We start from the raw sequence: 15,576 nt of genomic DNA on the forward strand, positions 1-15,576 counted from the left end.
AAACTTCAAGACTTTACATTTTGCTGAATTAAACCAACATCTCCATAATTTGTAAGTAATTTCTAAATTGGATTTGACTGATTGGATAAATCATTAAAAAATCATTTCAAGTACTGAGTATTATTGTATGGTATTATATTATCTACCTCAGCAGCTCAGAGAGCTGCTGCTTATTTACTAAAAAAATGCTATTCAAATCCAACACAAGAAATAATAATGATAGAAGCACCTATGGATGGGTTTGTATAATTACTTGAGTTATAAGATTTGTCCTCTCTTTTTTTTTTTTTTTTTTTAAATTACTAAAAAAGTTCCTATCTTATAATTCTGTTACTGGCAAGCAAACTAACAAAAATATGGCTCATATATAACAGGTGTAAATATATCATTTCTTGATAATAAAAATAATAAATTATCAACAAAATAGTAACGTATTAGATTATATAGCTCAAATATTTAGCAAACAAGTCTTGCTAATCCATGAACAATAAAACTTCTCTACAGCATTTTGCAAAACAAGAAAAAAAAAAAAAAATATATATATATATATATATATATATATATATTGGAAAACTTAAACTGTATGAGTATAATATAAATAAGTGATATTTATATTTTATACAAAAGGATATTTAAAGATGGAAAAAGTTGTAGAGTATCACAAAACAATTCAGGTTGATAATTAGAATTACTATTTCCAAAAATCTGGAATTAAAGAAATAACAATATTATCTCCATTACATATAATTATCATCTTCAATCCTGTCACACAAGAAACACATGCACCCACAGGAAACAAAGTACCCTTTTCATAAAAACAAGAGAAAGAGCAAGCAGAGATTAGTCTGATGTTGAGAGTTTAGCTTGGATTAGTGTAACTAAATTATCAATGTGAGAAGACTTCTTTCGAAATTTCCTAAAGTCAGGTCCAAGTACTTTCAGTAGTGCAGGAACCTATAATAAATATTTTAAACTTGAGAGACTTTTAAAACGAAAATTTAAATAACAATTAGGTTTTTATTAACGTTAGCTGAAGCCCTGATAAAAACTAGCTGTATATTTTTAACACACAGTTTTCTAATCTCTTAATTCCTTCCTGATTATTAAAAACAGCTAATCTGATCTGTAATTTTTGTACTCTAATTCACAATACAAAGAAACCAAATAAATATACCTTTATTATTTAGTTACCAATATTTTGCTATTTAACACATTCGCTGCCAACTATGAGTATACTCGTAGTTGGTAAACCAGCTACACAAGCCTACAAGTATACTCGAATGATACTTACCACCGGCAACGAGATTACCATACTGACCTTGAAGAAGTGAAAATGCTTGGCTTGTGGAGCTAGCATCAAAACTGTGTATTCTCATAGATGGTATATGCTCTGCACAAGCCAACTACGAGTATACTCGTATGACGATGACCGCCGGCAACGAGAGTACCGTACTGACCTTGAAGAAGTAAAATTGCTCAGCGTACGAAAACAGACTATGACAAAGTAGTGTGGCAGCGAATGTGTTAAATCCACGATTTTCAGAACACAAATAGTGTATTATTCTACACAAACACAGGAAACCAAATATCACAGTCCAACTAATAATCAGTTATTAGTGAGAACAAGTTTTAAACAGAAAAAACAGAAGACCTAATTTGGTGCAATCTAATGTTGGATAAAGAGATATTTACAAGTATTAACTTAATGATAAAGTTGACTGTCTCCCAGATTTATGGTAAGCCAAACTTGTTTAGATTTTGGAAATGCTTCATAGCAGTCCTATTCCAAAAACGGTCTCTCCACACCTTGCAATGACTTCCGTATAGCACACTGGTTTCCCTCCATCCTAACTAGTGGGCTGCCTATGCAATTAACGTATTTGATATCAGGACTTATGGTGTAGATATATTACATACATATATATATTTATAATCAGATGCCAGTTTAAACTCATCTTCAGGTTCTGATGAAATGAGAACAGCACAATTAAATCATTAAACACAGGTTTAACTGTTCAGTTATTTTATTTCTGTCAGAGAGATATCATCTATCATACAATTTAGATCTCAGAATGGTTAATTCTCCTTTTCTATAGAAAGCCAACACATACACAGAGTGGAAGATATTCACATAAACAATGGACACAGACGTGCTCATCATTCAGACCAACAATATGTTATCCAAAAGCACTGAGAGATGCTTTAGGATACATAAATTCTTTGGGTAGGCGATTTCTTTCAGTGATTCTGCTCTTGCAACTGAAATCACTCTCCTTCATCGTCCACATTTAAGTAACGGCTATAACCCTCACTCCATAAAAAAAAAGGTAAAAGTCTGAATGTCCCCTGCCCGCTTACCCAACACAAAAGACCATTGTAAAACTGTTACTATACTTATATCCTGTGCATATCTAAAAAAAGATGGTTAAAGTGCTCAATAATTTTAATTCCACACCATATTCACACTGGCAACCCTTATCCCTCACCTGAACCTGAGGGCAAACACTTGTTCATCATATCCTAGACTGTACAAAGTGCTTTGCACTTGTGAACTGGCTTATTATAGACAGGAAGATCTGTTGATATTACCCCAGAGAACATACGAGGGTGGTCTGAAAAGTTCTCAGTCTAACAATGAAAAACGAATTAATTCAAAATTATTTTATTTTTCAACATAATCTCCCTTAAGACTAATACATTTATTCCAGCGATGCTCCAGCACCATTATCCCGTCCCTGTAGTGGTTTTCAGTAAGATCATCAAAATACCCCTCTACAGCTGCAATCACCTCTTGATTCAAAGAAAAACGCTGACCAGCGATGAAGAGTTTTAGTTTTGGGAACAGATAGAAGACAGAGGGAGCCAAATCTGGGGAATAGGGTGGATGTTCCAACAATTCATAGTACAGATCCCTTAATTTTCCCATTGCCAAAACACCTATGTGAGCAAGTGCATTGTCCTGATGAAAGATGATATTTTTGTTCTGCAAACTGGGTCTTTTCTCACAAATTTTTTCGTGTAGTCTGGTTAAAGGATTGGAATAATATTCCCCGGTTATGTTTTTGTTTATTTTGTGTATTTTGTTTATTAATTATCTTTTCAAGATAATTAATAAACACAATACCTTTAGCATCCCAAAACACTAATGCCATGACCTTTCCTGCTGATGGAACCTACTTTGTCTTCTTTGGCGCTGAACAACCGACTTCTGTTCACTGTTTTGAACTGCTGTTTGGATTCTGGTGTGTAATGGTGAATCCAAGTTTCTCATCCATAGTAATAAATCGACACACAAAATCAGTTTTATTCTTATTAAAATGCTCCAAGCACTATTCAGAGATTTTCATGCAAATGCATTTTTGATCTGCTGTGAGCAAGTGCAGACCCATCTTGTGCAAAGTTTTTTCATTTGCAATTCTTCATGCAAAAATATCCTACACATTCTTTTGAAATGCCTATAGTCTTAGCAGTTTCACACACACTTTGACTTGCTGGTCATCCAATACCATATCGTTTAGTTGATCAATGATTTTTGGTGTTGTTACACTTTTTGGACGTCCTTCACATGGATTATCTTCAAGGCTGGTATGGCCACATTTAAATTCAGCAGTCCATTTCTTAATTGTCAAAACTGAAGGACAAGAGTATCCATAAACATTTATGAACTTCAAATAAATCTTTTGCCGTTATACCTTCTTTTACAAAGAATTTTATAGCTGCACGATACTCAATTTTATCCAATTCAACGGATACGAGACAACACTTTTGCTTCAGATAGTTGTATAAAACAAACTATTTGATAGAATGACTTGCAATTTCATATGCGTACTTATGACAGATATACCAACTTAGAAAAAAAAATTGTGCCATCTATGGTCGAGGCCAAGAACTTTTCAGACCACCTCGTAATAAATACATTCACCAGAATCATTACAGCAAGTCAAAACGTGCAGACTATACTTGAACACTCCTTCACACAGGGCTAGATGGAAGTAAACTGAAGTGTCCATGCAGACAGTCAGACAGCGTTTCTGGAAATCAGCAGCAGCAATGAAACATTCCCCAAACCTCAACAAGTGTGACTGTAATACTTTACTAAAAATTTGAGTCATTTTAAAATCCAGATACATGTCAACTTCTCTGTATCAAACAACAGCTGGCACTAAATTAGGACTTTGTGGTTTTGGCCATTACAATTTTTAAAAAAATTTTTCACACTAATCATTGATTGATTGCATTTGCAGTGTGACAAACTTTGTGCTCTGCAGTTGCCAGACATGAAACCAGCAAAATATGGCAGATATAAATAGAGCTATACATTTATTTCGTTCATTTGGAATTAGACCACAAAAGTAGATTGGAGATTTCTTAAAGGCGCTCAAGTATGTAGGGAAGCTATGTAACCAGGAAGAGACCTCCACATAGCCTTTAAGGAATACAGAAAAACCAAATGAGGCTTCTGACCTAATGTCCAATCCTCACCTTCACATGGCATGCCCATTAGTTGATATTGACTGAATGAAGATTGGCTGGTAGTTTGGGATTTAGCCAACCAAACTATATTATCTGTATTGGCTTAGACTAGAAACAAACATGATAGTACAAGAGATGAAATCCTACTAATTAATAAATATAGGATGCTATATTCAGGTAGCAGCAATCAAGAAAAGAAAGGAATATGGCATTCTATACTAAATATGATAAATTAAAGATGTCAAGAAATTATGTTCTTGGATTCATACTTTATCCAAGTGTAAGCAAACAAAGTTTCAACATGAAGTTACTTAATGACAGGGCAGGTTGTATATAAAGGCTAATGAGTTCACATTAATTGTCTTAGTATCCCATAATGCCACAGACATATCAATATGAGACATGTATAATGCTATTCATTATGGGAAGGGGCACTACACAAACCAGTTTTGACCTCCATGGAAGCTTCATCAGAGGGAGTCAGACCCAGAATTGATACCAAGGTTGAAGTAATGCAGAAGTCATATTTCCATATACAAGTAACCAAAAAGTATCACATCTTATTACTAAAACACTCTTCATTAGAGGTAGATGTTGAAAGTTTTTCCACTTGATGCTAAGACATTATATTATCGATTCAATTCTTTATTCAAGTGCAAGCAAACAAAGTTTGAACTTTGTTTGCTTGCCTGGATAAAGGATGAAAACAAGAATATAATTTCTTGGCATCTTTAATTTATAATATAACCAAGTGGAAAAACTTTGAACACTAAATATGAGGATTGGCACTTCTTGATGTCAAGTGTAAAATCTTGTATAGAAGGAATTTAAAATAAAATTTCTTCTACACCGATTTTATTTGGAAAATGAAATCAATTTAATATACTTGTAATTTGATTAATACTTAACTTGTATTTCTGTAATAAACCTGGAAAAAAATGTTTGAATAAACTGTAATAAGAAATTGTACAGACAAAAAAATAACTCAGATGGGATTAAAAATGCAAGATCTGAGGATATCGCAACTTGCGAAGGTCAACGAAAAATTGCCACCTTCTCAGAATGATTTCAGTGACTAACTTCTATTTTGCATCCTCATATGATATACCTAGTCGAGTCATAGATACTGTTAGAACTTGAAAAGTGCATAAATCTTTAATCTATCCATAAATCATTTACAGCTTTCAGCACATACAAACCACACGTATAACATGCATATACAGCATTCAATGTTCAAAATGTCTCTCTTTTGTTTTCATGCATGCCCAAAGTCTGTGAGACCATATGTTGATGGCAACAAACACACACACACACACACACACACACACACACACACACACACACACACAACATTCAATGGCAACACTGCCACTGCTTGCTCCAAATACACTTTCAGGCTGGCAATGCTTGAGAGGCATTCTCTTTAATCTATCAATGAATCATTTACAGCTTTCAACTCATATCAACCACATGTATAACATGCATACAGCAGCACTCAATGTTCAAAATGTCTCCTTTCTGTCTTGACACATGCCTGAAGTCTGTGAGACCACATGTTGATAGCAACAAGCACAACATCCAACAGAAATACTGTCTCTGCTTGCTCCAAATCCATCTTCAGGCTGGTGATGCTGAGGTGTCGTTTCTTGCAGGCCACTTTCTCAAGCTCCACCCACAATTTCAAGTCCAGTGGATTCAGACTGAGAGTTCCAGATGGTCAATCAGATGGTGATATGTGGTTTAGCACATTTGTCTCCAAACACCATTGTGTGCAGATGCTGAGACCTGTTGGGAGGTCCATTGCCTATTGTGAAACAAAGTGTTGTTCAAGGGGCTGTACCACAGGTTCCAGCATGCTATCTTGATACACTTTGGGGAAAATTTTGACCCCTTTCTTGCAGAAATGCAACTTAGATCCCCCCCCCCCCCATACGTCATTCTTGCCAAACCATCACTGATGAAGGGTGATGATCTCTCTGCATCCTGTGTTATGGCACATGCTGTGCAACCATCCAGAGCATATACCTGATTGTTTTGGTAGTTAAATGACTCTTCCATGTGAAAATCTTATCTCTGAAGAGGATATCTCAGTGTTTGTGTACAGGCAGAGAAGTGCCTTTGATTTTATCACCCTCTACTGCATAAGTTGTGGTGTCAGGAAGTGTCTAATAGAATGTCAATAGGCTCTCACCCCTAAGGTCATCAGTTTGTACAAGTGACATCATTCTCTGAAAAATGTTCATCTCTTACAACATCACTTTCCGAGTTCCTACAGGATTACTGTGGAGGCATGCCTTCACAACCATCACAAGCTGTTGTGTCCTAACAGCATGGCTGACCTGTTCTTTGACAGTCAGATATATCATCTGTATTATTATAATGGTCAATAATCTGGCACACAAACATCATAATGATCAAGAGTGTTTTTAGCATGTTAAAAATAACAGGCAGCTGCATTTCAATCCTGTAAAGTGCTATTACAGCTACATGGTTCTCATAATGTTAACATGCAGTGGGAAGATTATGGCTAGACAATTCTCTCTCTACTGACACACAAGTTAACGTTGGCCGGAAACACAGTGCCTCTAACGTAACCAGGCTTGCACAATACTGTGGGTGATGCAGGTGTGTGGAAGTTGTAACAGTATTTATGGCAACACTGTATTTTGATCTGTTTTAATTTCTGTATTTCTTTTTTATCTTTCCACTTCAGACCCATTGTTGTTGTTGATGATGATATCTTCTACTTCCAGGGTAAGTTTGATTCTTGGGTTAATTGAATGAATTGTTTCAAGAAATTCATAAAAATTGAACAAGGAGGAGTTCTATACAGCAAACACATCATTAACATATCTGTACCAAACAAATGGTACAGAATAAGATAGTTGATGATGTGTTTGCAGAATATGAATGGGCCATATAAACAGATAAGGTATTTCTTCATTTATTTAGAACACAGTCACTGTTGGTTAGCACTCAGTGGAAATGCTTTGATCTTCTCCATTGGTGTTTTCACAGAGGAAGCAAGCAACAAGTCGAAGTTCAACATAAGATGATCAAGGGCTAATTCAGTGGCAAACATATATCACATTTCTTTCATTCATTATAATAAAATGTAAAAAAAATGGTAAAAAACTGTGAAAGGTGACATGAAAACGGAAAAAAAAAAGATATCCTTGAAGTATGGAGTAATTACTTCGAAAAATTGCTAAATGAAACAAGCAGTGATAGTACAGTGGTAAAAAACACTCAACAGGTATTCAGGAATCCATATCCATACTTGAAGTACAAAAAAGCCATCAAAGGCTTGAAATGTGGAAAGGCAGCAGGAGTAGATGACATTTGACCAGAAATGCTGAAGTATGGTAGTATATAAGTCTTACAGTTGCTGCACTGCATAGTTCAAAAAGCCTTGACAGAGGGACGAATTCCCGATGATTGGAGTAGAGCTCTCATAGTACCCATACATAAAAGGGCAAATAAAACTGAATGTGAGAATTACAGAGGTATTCCCCTACTGAGTGTTCCTGGTAAGATTTATGCAAATATACTTGAGAAACAGTTGAGAAGAATTGTGGAAGAAAAGCTTGGTGAAGAACAAGCTGGATTCAAGCCAAATAGACAGTCAGGATCAGATCTTCACTTAACGACAAATAGTTGAGAAAGCATGGGAATATAACCACGATCAATATTTAAGTTTTGTCGATCTTGAAAAGGCATATGACAAGGTGCCAAGAGAGAAGCTATTCAATGCGATACAGTTTTATGATGTCAATTGGGCATTATATCAAGCAATACTTAGTCTTTATTTGAGTTGTAAGTCAGCAGTGAGAATTGAAGGAAGTACAGGAAGTGGTTTAATGTTAAATCTGGTGTCAGACAAGGATGTACATTATCCCCTTTGTTATTCATTATCTATATGGATCATATTATGAAGGAAAGTGGTATTAAAAATGATATCTAAATTGGAGATGTTAATGTCAGCTCTTTGCTTTATGCCGATGATGTTATACTTCTAAATAAATCCACTACAAGTCTGCAAGATTCCCTGACTAAACTGAATAACTATTGTAATAGATATGGTATGAAGGTCAGCAATAAAAAGACAAAGACAATAAAAATAGGCAGAATCGTTGAAAATGTCAACTGCTTTGTGAACGGAGAACCTGTGGAACAAGTAAAACATTTCAGCTACATAGGCACAATTTTTAGTGAAGATGGTAAATTAAATATGGAAATAGACAACAGAATCAACAAGGCTGGTATGGTAGGAAGTGAATTGAATAAATTCATATGGAATAAGAAAGAAATTAGTCAGAACACTAAATTAGCTGTTTACAAGACAGTGTTCAAACCAGTTTTAACTTATGGATCTGAGAGCTGGGTCAGAAGTAAAACACTTGACCAAAGACTAGAGACCATTGATATGAGCGTCCTGAGAAAGATTAGAGGCGTGAACAGATGGCATCATTGGCAATATCATATTAAAAACGAGAATATTAGGAATGAGCTTGACATTGTCAGGAATGCGTTAGCTGAGCTAATCTAAGGTGGTATCGTCACTTGAACAGAATGGGAGAGGAAAGATTAGCAAAACAAGTGTTCTCTGCCAGGTTGGCAGGAAAACAATCCAGAGGAAGACCAAGATATAGGTGGATTGATACTGTACAAAGTGCCTTAGACGATAGAAATATAAGATCTGATAATGTTGGAGTCTTGACAAGTAACAGACTGATTTGGAGGAAAATTGTAAACAGGAAGTTAGTAATGATGTAAATTTTTCATGTGGTACTATCATATCCTGTGCACCCCTTGAGGGCACAAGTCAGGAATTTGATGATGATGATTATGTTAAAATTATAGACTACAACCATGTCAGAGTAATAACTTTAATATGAATGAAAATAATTACCTAGCATTTTGATCTCATTAAAATCATCATGGGAACATCATATATACAATGAAATAAGCTGCATTACCATCTAAATAGCATGCTAAAGTATCAACTAACTTGGTCATTTGTTAAAAACACTCCCTGGCAGAAAAAAAAAAACCACACAACTTGAGTGCTGATTATTATATGGCTAGAGATCAATTTCAGTCATATTATTCTATAAATAAAAATAGTGATAATGCTAGAAGCATTAGTGGTCTAATCAGTCTTAGTAAGATTGAGCTGAAGTCCTCTCTTCATACTGATCTCATTAACTATGTCAAGAATTTGCCCCAATTCTTACTTGTCATTACAAAGTACTTGTATCATGAGCGTACCTCAGATTACTCATCAACCACCTTTTCTAATTCCTGTCTTAAGCCCATCCATAGCTGCACATATGATGTCCTTAGCATAGATGCTAAACAGGTAAGGAGAAAGCAGGCATTCTCGCCTAACTCTCTTTGTAACTGAAAACCAATTAGTTAATCCAATAACTATTTTTATTGGGGCTTCTTGCTCACTGTACGAGTCAGCTATCAATTTGATAGTGTTGAGCAAAATCCATTATTTTCATTACTTCCCACAGTTTCAAGCTGAATGTAGGCAAAAGCTTTAGTCTATGAAACACATTACCACAGGAAGTCTAAATTCTTTATACTTTGCTATGACCTTTCTAAAGCAAAGGATCTGATATCTGTTATCCTTACATTTTCTAAAACCTGCTCGTTGCTCAGGCATCTCTGATTCAACCTTAGCCACAATCCTATTTACAGTAATTTGAAGGAGCCCTATAACTATCGATTTGGAACCTCCTCCAATGAGAGATTAAATTAATAGTTTTATAATTCTTGCAATCCTTCATATCTCCCTTCTGATATAGTAGTATGAAAACCAGCTTCTTCCAGTCTCTAGGGCATGACTCTGTCTCCCAAATCCTAGTAACCAAGCTATGAAATCCTCTTATTCCTCCATCCTGTGTCCTTAATTAACTTTGCTGGGATTCCATCCTAAGGCCTTATTGCTGTTAAGCTGTTTAACTATTCTTTCAACCCCAATCTAAGTGAACCTCCTTCACTTAGATTCCAAATTGAAAGTTATAGGGTTCCTTCAAAATTTCCTTCTCTCTGCTGTATAGTTCCTCACAGTATTCTTTTCATCTGTTTTTGATTTCCAGTTCTTCTGTTAGTACTGCTCCATTCCTTTCTTTGATGACATACAGTTTGGGCTTAACCTTGTGCATATGCCTTCTTATCTGGAAATCTATCTCTTCACAAGGAACATGATAATTTTTCATTTTCACATTTACTGGTATAAAAATTTTCCTTGTCCTGCCTGATGGCTCTTCTCACTTCTCTATGTAATCTCTTATATTCCTTACTCCATATCTCTCTTTGTTTCTCCAACTGCCATCTTTTGATTAGACCCCATGTTGAATCCGACATTCAATGGTCTCTTGGCGTTCTAATAGGGCCAGGATACTTCTTGGCTGTATCCTTTATTATAACCTTGACTCCTTCACAAAGCATTTCAGGCAAGTTCTCCAAAAGTTCATCCAAATGAGTTGATGTTTCTTCGGTGAGCCCACTAGGAATTACCTTGACAGCTAGTCTAGTGGGACGTGCCTGACTTGGAAGTTTTGGAGTCTTAGTCTTACTTTGGCTCTTACTAGCTGATGGTCAGCATCACAGTCTGCTCCAGGAGAAGCATGCACATCAGAGATGCTTTTATTCCACCACTGGAGCACCTGAATGTAATCAATCTGTTGTTTCGATCTTTCCATGTTAGATGTCCAAGTATAGGTCTGTCATAGGTGTTTCTGGAAGCAGTTATTGGTAATTACTAATCCATTAGAATGGACAAATGCCACAAGCCTTCCACTACGGGTGTTACATTAATCCAGATCAAACATGTCACACTCTGGCCTAACTCTAATACTCTTTCCTATTTTAGCATTAAAAGTCCCCAAAGATGTAAAGTACACCTCTCCTTGGTAGGCAGTCCAAAACAGTAAGTTTCATAGAATTTTTCACTTATCAGGCCTATTTGTGTGGGGTGCATAAGCTACTACGATTGATGCATACGTAGAATGAGCCTTAAGCCTAATATAAAGTATCCTGTTATTAATGGAATTATAACCAAGAAGGGCTCTTGCCTCAACTGTCTTCAGTATCACAGCTACCCCATGATGCTTTGAGTCACCTCCTGAATAAAAATCAACTAGTTAACCATCCTGTCTTTTGAAGTAACCTCCTCCATTCCATCTGGGCTCTATAATTCCAATGATGTCAAATTTATACCTTCCATCTCTTTACACACATGTAAAGTTCTATGTAAAGTTCCTCTCTAAGATTAACCTATACACCTTTTGTATTCTTGTTCACAACATCAGTAACCTTTGTTGGAGACTAATATATTTCTCAAACAGGACCCTCTTCCTAAGCCCTGAACACTGCTTTGCTTATTCTGCATGACAACTAATGCAACATGAGATTTACTATAAGGCACAATTATATTATCATTTTGGAATGAAGTTATTGCAAGAAAAAAAAGCGGTAGGGTTGCAGAGGCCTTTTCTGCATATCTGGGAGTTTTTGGTTGCAATTCATCCCACATTGGGCAAGGTAGATTGGGATTTCAACCCTACTACGTGAGACCAATACCTAGGAGAGAAGGTAGCCATCCACTACATACGATGAAATGAAATAGCAAATCAGGAAAAATTCACCCCTAGCCCTTCTAATAGCATTGGGGAAGGAGCAAGAAGAAAAGAAAAAAAAGAAGGAGAGACCAGTACAAAGATAATATACCAGATATATACAAATAATATTATATAACATAACTATGTATATAATATATAACTACAGATAATAAAACAAATATAGACAAGTGAAGAACACATTTTTAATGTAGAGGACATATTATGGATTTGAGTGGAGTCTAAGGAATTTTTTCAAAGTGCTCCATGAAAAAATAGTACAGGAGAGGCAGGTCTACAGCCTTCAATCTATTTTAGATTTCTTCATGTCAAATAAAATAACTCTCTGACTATCAGATTTGCAGTGTACAAAGTTTTTAGTGTGATGTAATTTGGTCAGTAATGACAGACAGATGGTGCTCTTAGGCTAAGTATAGAGTCAAGAGTCATTATATGGGGAAACTAATACTTTGGACAGTAAAATCTTATATACAAGGGAATAAAGTAAAAAAACTGACATGGCAGTATATACATGTATACAGGAAAAAAAATGCATTCATGATCAGCTGTAAGTGCATGAAAATTTTACCTTAGAACACCAAATTAATTTGAGTAATTATACAAATAATTTCTGAAATTAAGCTTATGCATGAAATGAACAGAAACAAGGAAGTGACCCCACAATGCTGAACCACACGTGTGCAGACACTGTGCTCTCATCTTACCATATGTAATGTTTTGATGGATTCCCACCTATCATGAGTTGCACAATATTTTCTACTATTGTAGTTTATGTGCATAAAAATTTTAACACCAAATTAATTTATATAATTTCACAAATACCAAACTATAGACCTCTTTGAATAATCTAAAATCTGTCACAGACATTGTAAAGTTCATGCAAAAAGGATGGAATACTAACTACTAAAAATTAAACTCTATAATTTTGGACATTATATATGTAAATGATTATAAAGAGACTATACGAATCCATTACAGCATTGTAATTTTGATTCTTAGATTCACAACTGGTAGATTTTTTTTTCTTTGCATATTATTCAAAATTATAAGTGCAATGAAAACTGGTTTTTAGAACCATCACTACATACTGTTCCATATTCCATATGTTTACTGGACATCCACAGATGCTGTATGGTCACTCCTATGCTTGGTGATGTGCCACACCAGGCCTCACTATGTAGTCCTGTTGTATGCTTTTCTGGAAGCTTCAACTCTGAAGATCAGTCACTCCACACACTATTCATCCATCTCATTGATAGTCTACCCCTTCCTCTTTTTCTAGAGCTTTACCTTCTATTACTGTTCTGAGAAGTCTTCCTTCCATCCTTTGACTTAACGAGCTTACAGCTGTAAAGTCGTTTTATTTTAAAATCATTTCAAGTTATTTTAATGGCACAGTCAGTAAGTAGGCAATGTACTGACCAAAGGTTCTGTCACAATGTCCAATCCTTACGTTTACTGTGATGCAATCTGTGATTTAGCATAAACCCACCTAATGAACAAAAGAGAATGGGCTGGCAAATCAGAACTCAGCAAGGCAAACTACATTCTGTATAAGCTTGAACCATAAACAATGATGGCATAACATTATGAAATGCCATGCCTAAATGACATTTCATAATGTTAAAAACCTCCTCAGTGAAAACACTGGTATTTAACCTCAGAAGAATGAAAGAGAAAGTTAAACTGGCAGACAAGAATTATAGAAGTACAAGTCAACATAACTGACATTACACAGATGAAGAAAATGAAAGCTGGTGAGATACTGCTAAACATTAATTGTTATATCTGTACAAAAGTAATGTGAGAGAGAGAGAAGATGGAGTAGCTATAGTAATTAATGCTAAATACAGAAATAAACTTCCATTGAGTGGCATAGGCAAACTTTAAAATACAAAACTGGACATTTGCATATGACTCCAGAGCAAGTTATAAAAAGAAAAGAAGAATTTTATGAATGCAAGATCTGTAAGTAGGAATGTTCTGACAAATAATAGACTAATTTTGGGAGAAAATGGTCGATAATATGCTAGTAATATTGTGAATTTAATTATGTATAACTATCATAGTATCCTCAAGGATACATATCATATAAAACTATACAAATCACATATATCAGTGGTATTCAACCTTTTTTACTACGTGAGCTACTTTTCTATAAAAAGTTATTCGGCAATCTACTCTCTTATATAGATCACATTCCCCAACCTGATATCTGATTACGCACAAATAAACAACTAAAAAAAATACACGACTAAAAACTTTGTGTATTTAAAAATTTATTTATCACTTTTAATTATTTTAACCACGCTACCAGCTAAGACGTCTATAGACGTTCACGTTATCATGGATGCGAAGTGCTTATTAAAATTGTAATACCATTGTTATAACAATGAAATATATGATGGATACGAAGCGTATGCGGATGCATATTTGATCCATAACGGCCGGTAAGGTGGTTAATACAACAAATATTTTAATACAAAAAATAAATAAATAAATAAATAAATAAATAAATAAATCGAATAAAATATTTATTTCTCTATTTTGGAAAAACAAAATTGATTACAAACTCACAAGTTACAGGAAATGCTGGTTGATTAAAAAAAAAAAAGTTAATGTGAAATTTGGCATTGTTTAGACCTCGCAATATTTTCATAGTCAAGCTGATATGAAGAAGTGGCCAATCGCAGACAATCATCCAAATGATCATTTGTAATTTGGTTCCTTAATTGAATTTTTCTGATGGTCATATTTGAAAAAGCAGATTCTGACAAGCATGTCGATCCAAAACATGACAGAAATTTTTGCACAATATCAGTTAATATTGGGAATTTTTCATGTGCATACTTCCAAATGACTTCTTTGTTTATTGATGTTAAATGTAAACTAGTCTGAATGTTTATTATCTCAAATTCTACTTCAGCTTGGTTTATATCAAACAGCCGACTAATTTTATTTGAAATTACTGTGATGTTCAAGTTTTCTTGAAATGGATTATTGATAAAAGATACAATCATTTCAGTTTTATTAAAATCTTTAAATCTTGAATTTATTTCTTCCTCGACTAATTCTATTGCATGAATAAATTCTTTTAAATCATAGTGAAAGATTTCTTGATTTCGTTCAAAAAATTTTGATAAATATGGGAGATGTCTAAATTCGCGGTCATTTATATTTTTCTTTAATAAAAGTATTGTTGGAAAGTTTTTATTGAACTTAACATGTCAATTAAATTTTTATCTCTACCTTGTAACTCTAAATTTAAATTGCTTAATTTCATACAGAAATCTACTAAAAATGATAAGTGTAACAACCATCTTTTATCACTCAATTGTGGATAAAATCCACAATTGAGTGATAATAGATAATATTAGTGAATGACTAATAATTGTGGATAATATGAGCGTCGCCATAGCATGTGGCAGTGAATTTGAGCTGTGTAGAAGAA

General features: G+C 34.6%; 1 protein-coding gene across 1 annotated transcript in view; it reads right to left on the reverse strand.

The window, feature by feature from the left end:
• Positions 1-554: 554 nt before the first annotated feature.
• LOC150107855 (uncharacterized) overlaps positions 555-15,576 on the reverse strand; it is a 271,308-nt gene continuing 256,286 nt past the window's right edge. Inside the window, exon 11 of the mRNA XM_090415381.1 lies at positions 555-954. Within this exon, the coding sequence (XP_090271507.1) occupies positions 841-954 (114 nt within the window). The 3' untranslated portion in view covers positions 555-840. The remainder of the gene's footprint in view (positions 955-15,576) is intronic.

Source organism: Typopeltis vanoorti, chromosome 3 (assembly GCF_054136105.1).
Source record: "Typopeltis vanoorti isolate ZY-2024b chromosome 3, IOZ_Tvanoo_1.0, whole genome shotgun sequence".
NCBI lineage: Eukaryota > Metazoa > Arthropoda > Arachnida > Uropygi > Thelyphonidae > Typopeltis > Typopeltis vanoorti.